At 37.1% G+C, this 13,967-nt stretch overlaps 1 protein-coding gene across 4 annotated transcripts; it reads left to right on the top strand.

The window, feature by feature from the left end:
- The first annotated feature begins 7,541 nt into the window (after positions 1 to 7,541).
- LOC127437401 (olfactomedin-4-like) lies at positions 7,542 to 13,815 on the top strand. 4 transcript variants are annotated; one of them, XM_051692249.1, is made up of 6 exons: positions 7,560 to 7,695; positions 8,144 to 8,269; positions 9,170 to 9,206; positions 9,412 to 9,630; positions 11,147 to 11,300; positions 12,198 to 13,815. In XM_051692249.1, the coding sequence occupies exons 2-6, from the start codon at positions 8,220 to 8,222 to the stop codon at positions 13,022 to 13,024; spliced, it is 1,287 nt and encodes a 428-aa protein (XP_051548209.1). In that variant the 5' UTR covers positions 7,560 to 7,695; positions 8,144 to 8,219; the 3' UTR covers positions 13,025 to 13,815. The 4 variants fall into 4 exon arrangements, with proteins under 4 accessions (XP_051548206.1, XP_051548209.1, XP_051548208.1 ...); XM_051692250.1 differs by having other exon boundaries at positions 7,572 to 7,695; positions 8,147 to 8,269; XM_051692246.1 differs by lacking the exon at positions 9,170 to 9,206 and having other exon boundaries at positions 7,542 to 7,695.
- Positions 13,816 to 13,967: the final 152 nt, after the last annotated feature.

The following is a 13,967-nucleotide window of genomic DNA, read 5'->3' as shown; positions in this document are numbered from 1 at the left end:
GTTTTTCAAAAAAGAACAATACAGCAGTAAAACTCACATTATATGGCCATCCACTTGATTGGTAGATGTGGTGAAATTTTTGGGAGTGTGGCTTGACGTACAGTTGACCTTTACTGTACATATTAGTAAAATGAATACAAAGTGTAAAAGAATACATAAACTAAAAGTTATGAGATGCCTGGTAGGATGTGAGTGGGGAGCAAGCCGCAATTCACTCAAGAACATTTATTGTGCACTTATAAGATCAGCAGTTGATTATGGTTGCATGGCATATGGAACAGCAAGTGATTCACTACTAAAGAAAATAGATGTGGTGCAGACGCAGGCTCATAGAATATGTTGTGGGGCTTTTAGTACATCTCCTGTAAATGCCCTGCAAGTGGATATGGGTGAAATGCCACTGACGGTGAGGCATCAACCATCAATGGTTTATTGGGTATCGTTAAAAGGACACAATAATGTGCATCCCACAAAATCTGTGTTTGATGAGTGCTGGGAACACACACAAGGCAGCATCAAGAGCATAGAATGGACAGGAAATAGAACTTTCCAATCAATGTGTCTTGATCAAAGAAAATATAGTCAAAGTGTGCCATTACCTGTAGTTCCACCATGGTTATTTCCTATGCCCTGCATTGATACACATCTATAAGAACAAATCAAATAAAAAAAAAAAGGACTTGACAAAGGATTGTATAGTTAATCAATACATTATACAAAAATATAATAATATGGTAGACATCTTTACAGATGGATCAAAAGACCCAGCATCTGGAAAAGCAGGAGCAGCTGTGTATGTACCGAAATATCAGGTAGCTATTAAAATGAGAGCACCAGACAACTTAATGGTGTTTACGGTTGAGTTGGTGGCAATATATTTGGCTCTCCAGTGGGTGGAAGAAGTAAGACTTGACAAACTTGTCATTTGCACAAAGTCTCTAGCAGCCCTGAAAAGTCTGCAATTTGCACATTCTGACTGTAGACAAGACATAATATATGACATCTTACAACTCTTGTACACACTGCATAAAGATATATATATATACACACACACACACATCTATCTATCTATCTATCTATAAATCATTATGTGGGGGAAAATTAGCTTCCTTTTCATCCCTACTCTCGTCAAGAGTCCCGACCACCACAGACTGTGCATGCTTGCGGCGCTTTTTCCAGCGCCCCTCGGTGAAGCAGTAACAACCAATGCTGACACAAGATATTCACATGTGCAAAAGAAATGTAGCCAATCAGCAGCCTCGATATTATGGCCTGAGGGGTGCTGAGAGAAGCACCCCAAGCATGCGCAGTCGGGACTCTTGACATAGTCACGTTCCCTCTCACCATTGTCTCATTATTCGACTGACAGTCTCTGCCAATAGATTGTAATACTGTAGCAATGATGAACGCGGACACAGGAGCAGGATCTCAGCTGCCCAGTCTGCCCGCAAATTCAATAAGATCTCTTCATCAAAATCCATTTGAGAGGAGAACTTTGGTGGAGAAACTATGAGTAAAAGAGCTTGGCCCAGATCAACCTCACATCAACATCAAATAACAGGCTAGTGAAAAGAGCAAAACATACACACGATGCTTCTCCCGTTCTTGGTACAGCAGAAAGTCTTGGCTAGCTGGATGTAGTCATGCAAATGCCTTATTTTGCTTTCCATGTCTACTTTTTTAAAATGACAGGGACAGATGGAACATGGACTGTTTTAGAATGAAGGGACCTAAAACATTTATCAGGGAGGACGAAGAAACTTGAGTCTACAAGAGCACATATGGACAATAGTGTCAAGCTAGCAGTCCTTGGCAGAGTCAACGTAGCTACGCAACTGGACGAAGGCCACAGAATCGGGGTAAGAAAACACAATGAAGAGGTGGATAAGTATAGGCACATTTTATCAAAGCATTCCTGACTTCAATAATAGGGTCATTGAGAAGTTTGCCACTCAGAAGGACAGAAGGGCAAAATTCCTGTACAAATAAGATGTCTGTCTCTCTCACACACACACACACACACACACATGTTTGTAAAATTGTAATTTGTTTAATACTGGCATTAAATAATATAAAGAATAAAAGAGAATTCAGTGTAAAATGCAATTTACATCTGGACTTGGATTTATTGATAAATCCATCTGCCTGCATTACAAAAAAACGTGATGACATTTTTTTTCCTGCACGCGCATTGGCTCAGAGCCCCACCTGAAAATTTGGGCACCAGCCGCCACTGATATATATATATATATATATATATATATATATATATATATATATATATATATATATATATATATATATATATATATATATAAAATTTAAATTGCAAATAATATTAGAGAGCTTTTTCTTGGTATTAGACCTCCTTGGATCTGGCTTTCGCACGTGGACGTGTTTTTAAAATGTCAGTTGGTATTATTAGTTGATAGCCACGTAATGTATGATAGGCATACGGTATCTTATTCATTGTGAAATCATGTTTTCTTAATGGCATGAATGCACGGGCCGCGGCTGGCATCTTGTTTCAAAAGTTCAAGGTGTGTTCAATAAACTGTGTAATTCACTGTGTAATTCAAAAGAGAAATATTCACTGGAGTACAAAGTGACAACTAGCCCCAATCTCTCCTATATATTTTGTTCTGTTTTGTAAAGTGCTGGTTGACAATAAAGTGAACCTTAAACCCTTGGACTTTTGAATATGAAGAACAAATCTTCAAGACAACTAATTCAGTTCAGTATCAATAAGACGTTGAGCAAAAGTTGAAAATAACAATTTGAGCAAGTCCTGTTGCAACATTTTTCCTACTCCGTGACCTGCAGAAGGTGTCCACAGAGATAAGAAAACTCAAACACTCTTGCTTCATTTTTCACTTATTTATCAGTCTCTTTATCAATAGTTAAAATGGCTGACTCACTCTTACTTTGCAGACCATGTCTAGCTCATTAAAAGCCGATATATTGTTATATCTTAAATCCAAACTAAAATGACAAAATCATTTCATTTTAGCAATAGCCGCTAGTGTAAACAAGTGAACAATAAAATCACTCTGCATACCTTTATGTAAGAGTCAGTTTTATAATCAAGATAGATTTTAACCAACATGTTGAATTGTGTTCTCAGAAGAAGGGTATTTTTCATGTAAAGGTCAAAACAAAGGTTTAACATTTTTCTAAGTTACCTTCTAAATTTTTGCTGTTTCACAAATGTTGTGTTTCTTTTTCTGATTAACATTTTTTTTATTGATTCACATATTAAACACAGAAAAACTAAACATATATACACAGAATCAACAATTAACCCCCACTATTAATGGAATACAATTCATTTTAATAACATTAACCGTCCCAATCATCGATAAATGTAATGAAGCCCATCTGCCCACATCGCTCAAACCTTTTTATTAAAGGGTCGAAATTAACTAACTAATCACACAAATTTTTCTGGAAATAAAATACCCAAATACTTAATGCCCTGTTTGGGCCACTGCAAGTCGCCTGGCTGAAAAGCCGTTACAGGGCAGTATGCTGTCAGAGCCAAAGCTTCTGATTTAGACCAATTTACTCTGTATCCCAAGAACTTAGAAAAGGAATTAATAATTCTGTGGAGGCAAGACATAGATCTAGTAGGGTCAGAGACAAATAATAAAATATAATCTGCATAAAGCAAAAGCTTATGCGCCACACCTCCCACCATCACCCCTGGAAAATCCTCCTCCTATTTTATAGCTGCTAATGGTTCCAGGGCAAGACAGAACAATAATGGGGAAAGAGGGCAACCCTGCCGGATGCCCCTATCCAGAGTGAAGTAATCTGAAATGTATCCATTTGTTTTTACCACTACTACCGTGTGTCTATAAAGTAAATAACTTAATCCATCCAATAAATGTATTCCCAATCCTGTGCATTTCCAAAAATCTTAATAAGATAATCCCATTTTAACATATCAAATGCCTTTTCGGCATCAAGTGAGATGGCAATGACCAGAGTCTGATCATTTGTCACTGACCACATGATATTGATGAAATGCCTAATGTTATCAGAAGAGCTGTGGCCCCGAATAAACCCCACCTGATCTATATGTATAGGAGATGTCATAACTTCACTTAATCAGTTAGCCAAAATTTTTAACAATATTTTAACATCTAGCTGGATCAGGGAAATTGGACAGTAACTCTTACACTCACTTGGATCTTTGTCCTTTTTAAGAATCAGACTGATCCGGGCTTGTGTCATGGTTGGCGGAAGCTTTCCATTCTTTAATGATTGCGTATAAACCTCTAGCAAAAGTGGAGTCAGTTTTGTAGCATAAGATAATAAAAAAACTCAGGGGCAAAGCCATCTGGCCCCGGAGCCTTGACTGTAGGCAAGACCTTAATTACCTCGCCGAGCTCCTCCAAGTTAATCTTAAAATCAAGAGATTTTTTTTTTTTGCTCATCTGTCAGTTTAGGAAGTTCTAATGGTTCCACAAAGTTTCTAATATCTTCATCAGTAGACAAAGATGTGGAACTAGAGTTCAAGATAGAATTCTGAGACTAAAATGTTTCCTATTGAGCGATCAACAACAGATGAAATGAGGGACTTAGATATCAAAAATAAATCTATTCTAGAATAAATCTTATGGACTGATGAAAAAAATTTATAGTCCCTACCAGATGGGTTCAAATGTCTCCAAATATCTGTAAGACCAAGATTTTTACACATCCTGTGAAGCATCAGTGTTGCTCTAATGGGTTTACACACTTTTGCTTCACTATGATCAAGTCCATCAAAAGATTAAAGTCTCCTCCCAATATTATTTCATGAAAGGTGCCAGTGGCTTGCAACATCCCTTCAAGATCTATAAAAAAGCCCTGATCATCAACGTTAGGTGCGTAAATATTAGCCAAATTAAGACTTTGCCCCTGAATTCTGTTTGAGATATTTGAATTGTAGATGCTTACTTATCAGTGTAATGACTCCCCTGCTCTTACTTGAGCCAGCACTAAAGAAAACATGTCCACCCCATATCTTCCCAAATTTTTCAGCTTCCTGCGGGGAAAGGTGCGTTTTTTGAAGAAACACAATATCATATTTCTTTAGTTTAAGAAGAGAAATAACCTTCCTTCTTTTTATGGGGTGCCCCAACCCATTCACATTCCACTTGGAGAGAGACAATCCACTCATATTTACATGACATATAAGAAAAAATCAATTGTGTGTCAAAAACAAAATTATAAAGACCACATTCCAACATTAGTGCAACAATCAAACCCCCAAAAAACAGAAAAAAGAAAAACGTGTGCATTAACCTCACGCGCAACAGCGCCAACTGGCATCCATCCCTCTAAACTCAAACAGTCCATGTATGCCTACGAGAGCCCCCACGACAACTTTGCCACTGGATTGCTCAAGTCAGGTGCTTCTATACAAATTTTGTGAGACAGAATTACACAACAGAAAATAATCTATAAAACAAACTCCAGCCAATAGGAGGCATAAGCACAAAGAACGAGCAGATTCATCCACATAACTGTCCCGAAGGAGTGTTACTACACAAAACAAACCCCATCCGCTAGGCAGAACCAGCACAAAAAAAACAAAAAATGCACTCAGTTTCCTCGGACGGTCAAGTGAATGTACAGTGAGTCGGTCCACTTGGCTGCAATGTGAGTACCTCAAAACAACTTACTCAGTCCATTGACTTAGCATCTATTCTCAATTTGGCCGGGAACATCAGTGCAAAAATGACCTTCCATTGATGTAAGAGTTTCTTGCATTCCTTGAAATGATCACGTTTCTCTCTTGTCGAATTCTCAATGTCTGGAAACAAGAAAATGCTGTGGTTCTTCCAAAAAAACCTTCCTTTACTCCTCGCCTTGCGTAACACAAGATCTTTATCGGATGATCTCAGAAATTTGTTCAGAATTGATTGGGGCCTGTCTCCCTCAGCGGATCGCCGAGCCAGAACCCTGTGAGCTCGCTCAATTTCCAGCTTATGGCCTGTTATATCGAGCAGACTTGGAAGGAGCCCTTCCAGGAATTTCACCATATCTTAACCTTCTTGACCTCAGGAATTACAACAATCCGGACGTAATTCCACCGACTACGATTTTCCATATCCTCCAACTTTTCCCAGACGCGCTTCAAATCCACCATGGTCGCTAGTGGATTAGCAGCTAATTCCCTCTCCGATGACTCCGATCTATCCGTTTCTCGACATCCCCCACTCTTGTAACCACCTCATGGCAGTGATCGATCGACGTATTACAGCAAGGTCCTCCAAGTCAGCAACAACCTTCATCAGCAGTGCCAACAAGTTCAACAATTCTTGCCGAACTTCCCGCACTTCTCCGGCCAAATCGAGTCCCTGGTCTGCGGCCTTGTCAGGGGCGTCAGCTTGAGCATGTAAGTGTCTTTTAATGTCTCCAGAGCCCAAGGATTTTGAATTCTTTGACACATTGTCTTCCTAGAACAGTTAAGGATGAGGGTGTGGAGGCCTGGGTAGCTCAGAGAATATTGACGCTGACTACCACCCCTGAAGGTGCCAGTTCGAATCCAGGGTGTGCTGAATGACTCCATCCAGGTCTCCTAAGCAACCAAATTGGCCCGGTTGCTAGGGAGGGTAGAGTCACATGGGGTAACATCCTTGTGGTCGTGATGAGTGGTTCTCGCTCTCAATGGGGCACATGGTAACTTGTGCGTGGATCGCAGAGAATAGCATGAGCCTTCGCAGTGTCATGCACAATGAGCCACGTGATAAGATGCGCAGATTGACTGTCTCAGAAGCGGAGGCAACTGAGACTTGTCCTCTGCCACCCGGATTGAGGTGAATAACCGCGCCACCACAAGGACCTACTAAGTAGTGGGAATTGGGCATTCCAAATTGGGATAAAAAGGGGATACAAAAAATGGATCAGGGTGTATCGAATCTCACCGGTTTATGACATAAAAAGTATTAAAACCAGCAAAGTGCGCAGAGCTCGCCATTCACACGTCCGAACCATGCATGGCATCACGTGACTCCCCAAATGCTGTGTTTCTTAGTTTTTTACTGTTTACATTTTTCTGAAGAGCCTACATTAAGCTGTTTTATGGCAGGTTTCATTTTCACAACTTACACTATCTTGTCACAAAAGTTCAAGGTGTGTTCAATAAACTGTGTCCTTTTTCCTGGGCAATATCTGGAAATATTTTATAGTATTTTCATGCCTATTCAAAATTTACTCACTGGAGTACAAAGTGACAACTAGCTTTAATCTCTCCTATATATTTTGTTCTGTTTTGCAAAGTGCTGGTTGACAAAGTGAACCTTAAACCCTTAGACTTTTGAATATGAAGAACAAATCTTCAAGACAACTAATTCAGTTCAGTATCAAAAAAAAGGTGAGCAAATGTTGAAAATTATAATTTGAGCAAGTCCTGTTGCAACAGATAATCTTACTTCTTCCAAAAAAAAAAAAAAAAAAAAAAAAAAAGAAGAAGTCTCTAACTTCTTTCTAACTTATTTCATCATATTTCTCAGGTTAAAAAAAAAAAACAATTGTCTGACAAATCTTGTTTCTTTTTCTTTTTTCACATTTTGGCTTTAAAAACTTTGATGCTGTCACACAAAGTTGTATTTTGCTCCTGAGGTCCCAACCTTTCCTATCTCAGACATGGGTCAGTCTAATTTATTAATTTTGATGATTGCCATTCCTCAAATTTTCTCTCAGGTAAGAAAGAAAAAGTCCCTTTCACATACACAATTCAGACTTTAAGAATTTATACTGTATATTCCTACAACACAATACCTGTAAACATAAAAAACAAAATGTAGGCTATATAATAGTGTGAAATATTTTAATGCATATATCACACACTGTAAAAAGTAATAACATGCAAATATCACCTAGGACCTAGAATATTTATACTTGATCTAACCCTTTAAAATGACTTTAGTTTGTCTAACCCAATGTTGTAAGGTTGATTCAATCATATTAATTCAATCATTTTGACTTAAATATAACCAGTTTATTTAGATGTTACCACATGAAGCACATTTTTTAGGTTACCTGACAAAACAATCTTTACAGTGCACTGTAAAGTGAACTTGTCAATTAAAAACAAAAATAATAATAATTTTGCATGTTTAATTATTTAATGTCCTGTGATTAATCACAGCAGTCAGTGAAACAAAAGGACTGTGTGTGCGACCTACAAAATTATGATCCTGTTTTCCCTGAGAACAAACTAACTAATGTACAGACTGCTGCTGCAGAATGCACTAAGGCCATCACTTCAGAAAAGGTACAAAAATATTTAATATATATACACACACTACCGTTCAAAAGTTTAGGGTCACTTACTCATTCTTTATTTATTTATTTATTTACTTATTTCACATTTTAGAATAATAGTAAAGTCATCACAACTATGGAATAATAGAAATGGAACTGTGGGAATTATGTTGTGACTAAAAAATTCCAAAATAAATCAAAACTAAGTTATATTTTAGCATCTTCAAAGTGGCCAAACTTTGCCTAGATTTTGCAGAAATGGCATTTTTTCAACCATCTTCTTGAGGTATCACCCTGGGATGCTTTTAAACAGTATTGAAGGAGTTCCCGTCTATATGCTGGGCACTTAGTGGCTGCTTTTCTTAATTATTCGGTCCAAGTCATCCATTTCAAAAACTTTTTTTTTTTTTTAAATAAAATTTTAGTTTTGTAATTAAATAAATTAATATGTTAGCACAATTATATTTTTGTCTACAAAACTAATTTCAAACATTTAAGCATACACCTTCAGATCAAAAGATTTTTAAGATCATGAGAAACATTTCAGGCAAGTGACCCCAAACTTTTGAACGGTAGTGTGTGTGTGTGTGTGTGTGTGTGTGTGTGTGTGTGTGTGTGTATGTGTATATATATATGACTAAAATGCAAAAATACTATGTGACTTTTTACATTTTATCTCTCAATCGAATAATATTTGAAAAAGTTTGGTGATCATTTACTCTTTATGATATTTCTCTTACTCTTGTTCCAAACCCATAAGATCTTTTCTTCATGTAACACAAAAGATAGATATTAGAATGTTAGCCTCAGTCACCATTTACTTTTATTGCAGCTTTTATTTTTCATTCAAAAAAAGTGAATGGAGACTGAAGCTAACATTCTGCCTAAAATCTCCTTTTGTGTTCCACAGAAGAATGAAAGACATATGGGTTTGGAATGGCATGAGGGTGAGTAAATTATTGCAAAATTTAATTTTTGGGTTAAGTATTACTTTAAGTAATTTAAGTAAATACATTTTTAAGTGAAAGTAGACCTTTTTTTTTTTAAATCACGTTGGTTGTACTGTTCATCATTTGTAACTAATTAAACTAATAACTATAAAATTAATTTGATGTAAATATGAATGTAATGAATGAATGTAAATGTCTGCAGATGACGGAAGTTGACAGAATTATGCTAGGTCTACGACAACGTATCAAGCAACTAGATGAAAATGTGGTCATCCTGGAAAAAGAGGATGACAGAAATCTGTATGGGGCCATATCTCTGCGCATCATTGAGTTAGAATTAGCTGAGATTCTGGCCCTCCTTGACACACTTAACAGAACCACCAGCAATTACCATCATCTCATTATAGAGACTACAGCTCAGGTACTTGCTGCTCACTATGACACTTTATTTATTTATTTATTTATGTATTTATCACTGCCTAAATAATTATGTAATAAGTAGCCTATTAATGACATTTTGCTAAATATTATTTTGTTGATTCGTGTTTAAAGGTGCAGTATGTAAGATTCAGAAACCATTGTTATTAATGACACCTGTGGCCGTTAAGTGAACTGCAGCCAGCTACCTGTTGCTCGTACTCGCGCTCGTGCACACACTCCATAGGGACGTGAGCGAGCGAGCATCGACCAAAATAATGACGTAACGTACAAAGAGACTGAACGTGATTCACCGGCATCATGCTGACAGATGAGGTAGCATAATTAAAATTACACAGTTATGATTGTTTTACTACAAATGTTGAGACTAAACTAAAACTACTTATCGGCTAACATAGCATACTGATACACACATACAGCTACATACTACTGAACTATACCAGACAGTTTACTGTTCCACTGTTATGTTGCACTATTGTATGTTTTGTATGTCATATGTTGTACTACGATCAAGAAACCAGCGTATTTGCTTAAATTTATTTTGTATACCTGATTTTAGTATAAAGAGAAGATTGTTGAAATTATTTGAAAGTTACGAAGCAAGGTAGCTTGCAATTCGTCAGCGTTAGCAGGCAAGATCAAGTTAGCTAAAATTACACAGATCAATCCTTATGGCACTATATTTCACATGCTTTGCAGTTATGTAAGCTTACCTGTCCAATAAGAAGAACGCCAATTCAGGGTCGGTTTTGATCCCCAAAACCGAACGAGGGTCCCTCCAGGAATCAAATACCCTGCCGGTGTTCACTCTAGTTTTCGCTCGACCACGATCACGTTCCTACTTAGTCAGACGGGATTCAGTAGATAAATGTTTTTTTTTTTTTTTTTTGGCTTACTCTGAGTTTGTGTAGGAGTCGGTGTTGTGCTGGGGGCCGGACGTTTGCTGGATTCCATCTCTAAAGTAACGTTACCTAGTGTTGCAATTTGTTGTTGCTGTTGAATAGCGGAAGAGAAGCACTGAGGCAAGGCTCTAGGAAGTGCACATAAACGTCACATCCTTTGGATTTTCCCGGCAAAACCGACCCGCTCCCTTCGCATGAAAATCAGTCTACAGGCTTTAATAGGCAACCTAGGCAGTCCGGGAAGGACTCATTTTTTAAGTTGCATTACAAGCCGTTCACACATTGGCAAAAAAAAAAAAGGGCGAATATTACATGAAAATTGTTCCATACTGCACCTTTAATAGTCCTAAGGGGCCATTCATACCAAATTTATTTTTGTGTCCAATTTTTTTTTTCACTGTGTAAACGCAAGAGAAGATTTTTTATTTTTTTTTACAGATGCCGTGTCATGTTGAAAAGAATGGCAACTTTTAAAAATGTATCTCGAGAAACCTGAGTTCTGTTCTGTTCATTGCACTGCATCTAACTTTTTTAAGCGCAAGACCACATTCGGTCTGAAAGACCCCTGACCAGTGTTTGTCCATGCTCTTCTAAAAGCTTCAGGACATGATGGACACGATGGTGGCGCTGGTAAAATTTGACAAGATGCAGGTGATAAAGAAAGAGCACGAGAACCAGCAGATTAAGAAAGACCTGGAAAAGTGTAAGAATGAGCAAAAGGCCACCTTACCACCCCCTACACTTTCGCCAGGTATGTGTCAGAGTTGTTTGGTTTGTTGTCCTAAAATCCGAAAGAGAATCAGCATTTTTGAGTCATATTCCCTTAGGAATTTCTAATGGGTGTTTATAAAAGCTGGTTTATAAGGACAAAAAAGTTTGAACGTTAGGCTATTTGAAAATCTGATCTCACACTCAAAAAAAAAAACAACTTTCACTATCGTCAGTTTTACTCAGTCCTCCCATGTTCATATTACTCTTTTGTTACCAAAAGAACTTAAATTAACTGAATTAATTTAACAAAAAGTGTCTTGTCAGCTTTACATAATCCATGTGTAAATGTTATTTTATATGTCTTGATGAATATGAGGGAGAGACTTTTTAGTGTTTATTGTTTTGTTCTGTTGAGATTTAGAAGATTTTCTGTTATGTTGTAGTTTTAGGGGTTACCATCATGGTGAAGAGTGAATCTTGAGCCTAGGCTGAGGACCAATAGTTATTTTTATATTTGCTTTATCCACTGAGCAATTGCTGTGCTAACCATAGCATAATGACCAAGTTGCACTAAGTAGTGCTTCCCACCAGCATGTATTTAGCATGCTAACATTTTCTTTCCTAGCTAGCATTTCACTAAAAGTTTTATTTGAGTTATTTTGATATTACATTTTGTTGGGTTTACTTGATTCAGTTAGGTTTACTATATTTTTTACGTTTTTAAGTTGAATTTTCGAGGTACTTTTAATTAAAATAAACAAATTTCAAACATGTGGAACCATGTCCATGACTGAATCAAATTCAGCCGAAGAGTTATTTTTTGAGCGCATGAACATTACGTGACCGTGGCAACATTTTTGCAAAACAAAATTACAAGCCTTAGGACACATTCCTAAATGTTCCAGTCTTAAATGTATCTTTCTTTGTATCTTTTTAGGCCACTGTGGTCTGGGTCAAATGGTCAATGTGTCGGGACCCAAAACCTATTCCCTCACGGCATACGGAACCTCCTACTCTTTTGGTGCTTGGGGTAGAGATGTAAACCCTGCTCCAGGAAATGACAAGTACTGGCTGGTGGTGCTGTCCAGTAGTAATGTATATGGCCACTACGTCCGCCAGTACAGTACTTTGAGTACTCTTTTATTAGGTTTAGGACCTACAGATACATACATATCGAGCTCCAACCCCACAACTAACACAATTCAGGGGCCAAACATGGTCATGTACGGCAATGCGCTCTATTATAACTGTTACTACACGTTGTCCATCTGTCGGTTCAACATGACGACTCGCACTGTCAGTACTGTGGCACTACCTAAGGATGCAGGTTACAACAGTAAGTTTCCATTTGGAATTCTCGGAAAATCATACGACTATACCGACATAGATTTTGCCACAGATGAATCCAGTTTATATGTTATATATGCGACTACAGGCAACTTTGGAAATGTGGTTATTACTAAAGTTGAGACTAGTACTACACCTGTTTTGGGCGAAACTTGGTACACTTCTCTGTACAAAGCAACAGCCACAAACACCTTCATGGTATGTGGTGTGCTTTATGCGACTCGTTATATCGATAAAGAAACAGAACAGATCTTTTATTCTTTTGACACCAAAACCAATGAGGAGCGCTATGATTTGAAAATTCACATTAGGAAGATGCAGCCCAATATTGAGTATCTGAATTATGACCCCAGAGATCACTTGCTGTACGTGTACAGTGATGCCTACATTGTAACCTATGAGGTCATGTTTCAGTAAGTTTGCAGAAAACTTTACAGAACTTTAGCAGAACAGCATTTGCGCATCCAAAATCACAGTTTGTTATAAAAAAATAATTGTAATTCATAGGTAGCTACCCAGATGGTATAATATTTCTGGTGGATTTTTAAGGTTTTTAAATGTAAGAATTCAAAGATTATATTAAATTTCAATGAAGATAACGAATTTAGCTAAATGCTAATGCTTAATGCAAACAATATGCGACAAAGGAGTCTGCATCATCAAGAACAGTGTTGGGTTACTCAAAAAGTTATCTATTACAAATTACTTCTTTACAGTTGTAATCAGATAACTATAATGATTGTTTCACTGAAAAATAAATCACATTACTAATTACCTTAAAGTTCCTTTCTAAACACTTTTCACACAACCCAATTAATGTACTTAAAATTAATTATTTGAAAGACTGTAATGTAATCTGATTACAAGAATTAAAAATGTAATGCACTACACTATTTTTTTAAAGTAGAAATGCAATTTGATTACAGTAACTAATTACTTTACTTAGTAATTAGATTACATCCAACACTGATCAAGACACATTTATGATGTTGTATTACATGCCAATACAAGTGTACTGCCTTACTCCATACTCCAAAATATGTACTTTCCCATCAGGACATACAGTTCATTTAGTGTGTCGTAGAAGTATGTGAATTGTGATGCAGCCTATGAATATTATTGAAATGCTTGGCTTTGTTTTGTGAGTTGATGAAATTCACTGATGTATCGCAAATTTCTTGAAATAAAGTATAGCAATGGTTATGAAATGTGCTGGATTGCTGTTGCAGATAAATATAACATTATATTTTCACATGTAGCAGAGGCTATTATCCAAAACAGCATTTTTTCCCCCGGTAAATTAATGCCCTGGGAACTGAACCCATGACCTTGCTGTTATTAGTGCCATGCGCTACCAGCT

This window comes from Myxocyprinus asiaticus, chromosome 48 (genome assembly GCF_019703515.2).
Source record: "Myxocyprinus asiaticus isolate MX2 ecotype Aquarium Trade chromosome 48, UBuf_Myxa_2, whole genome shotgun sequence".
NCBI lineage: Eukaryota > Metazoa > Chordata > Actinopteri > Cypriniformes > Catostomidae > Myxocyprinus > Myxocyprinus asiaticus.
The sequence above is the reverse complement of the archived record's forward strand: the minus strand, read 5'-3'. Positions and strand labels throughout refer to the sequence as shown.

Excerpts from the sequence above, each read along its gene's own strand:
- LOC127437401 (XM_051692246.1), top strand. The coding sequence starts at position 7,639 with ATGGGTCAGTCTAATTTATTAATTTTGATGATTGCCATTCCTCAAATT. Across the intron at positions 7,696-8,143 it reads TTCCTCAAATTTTCTCTCAG|CAGTCAGTGAAACAAAAGGA; the intron begins GTAAGAAAGAAA and ends GATTAATCACAG. Across the intron at positions 11,301-12,197 it reads ACCCCCTACACTTTCGCCAG|GCCACTGTGGTCTGGGTCAA; the intron begins GTATGTGTCAGA and ends GTATCTTTTTAG.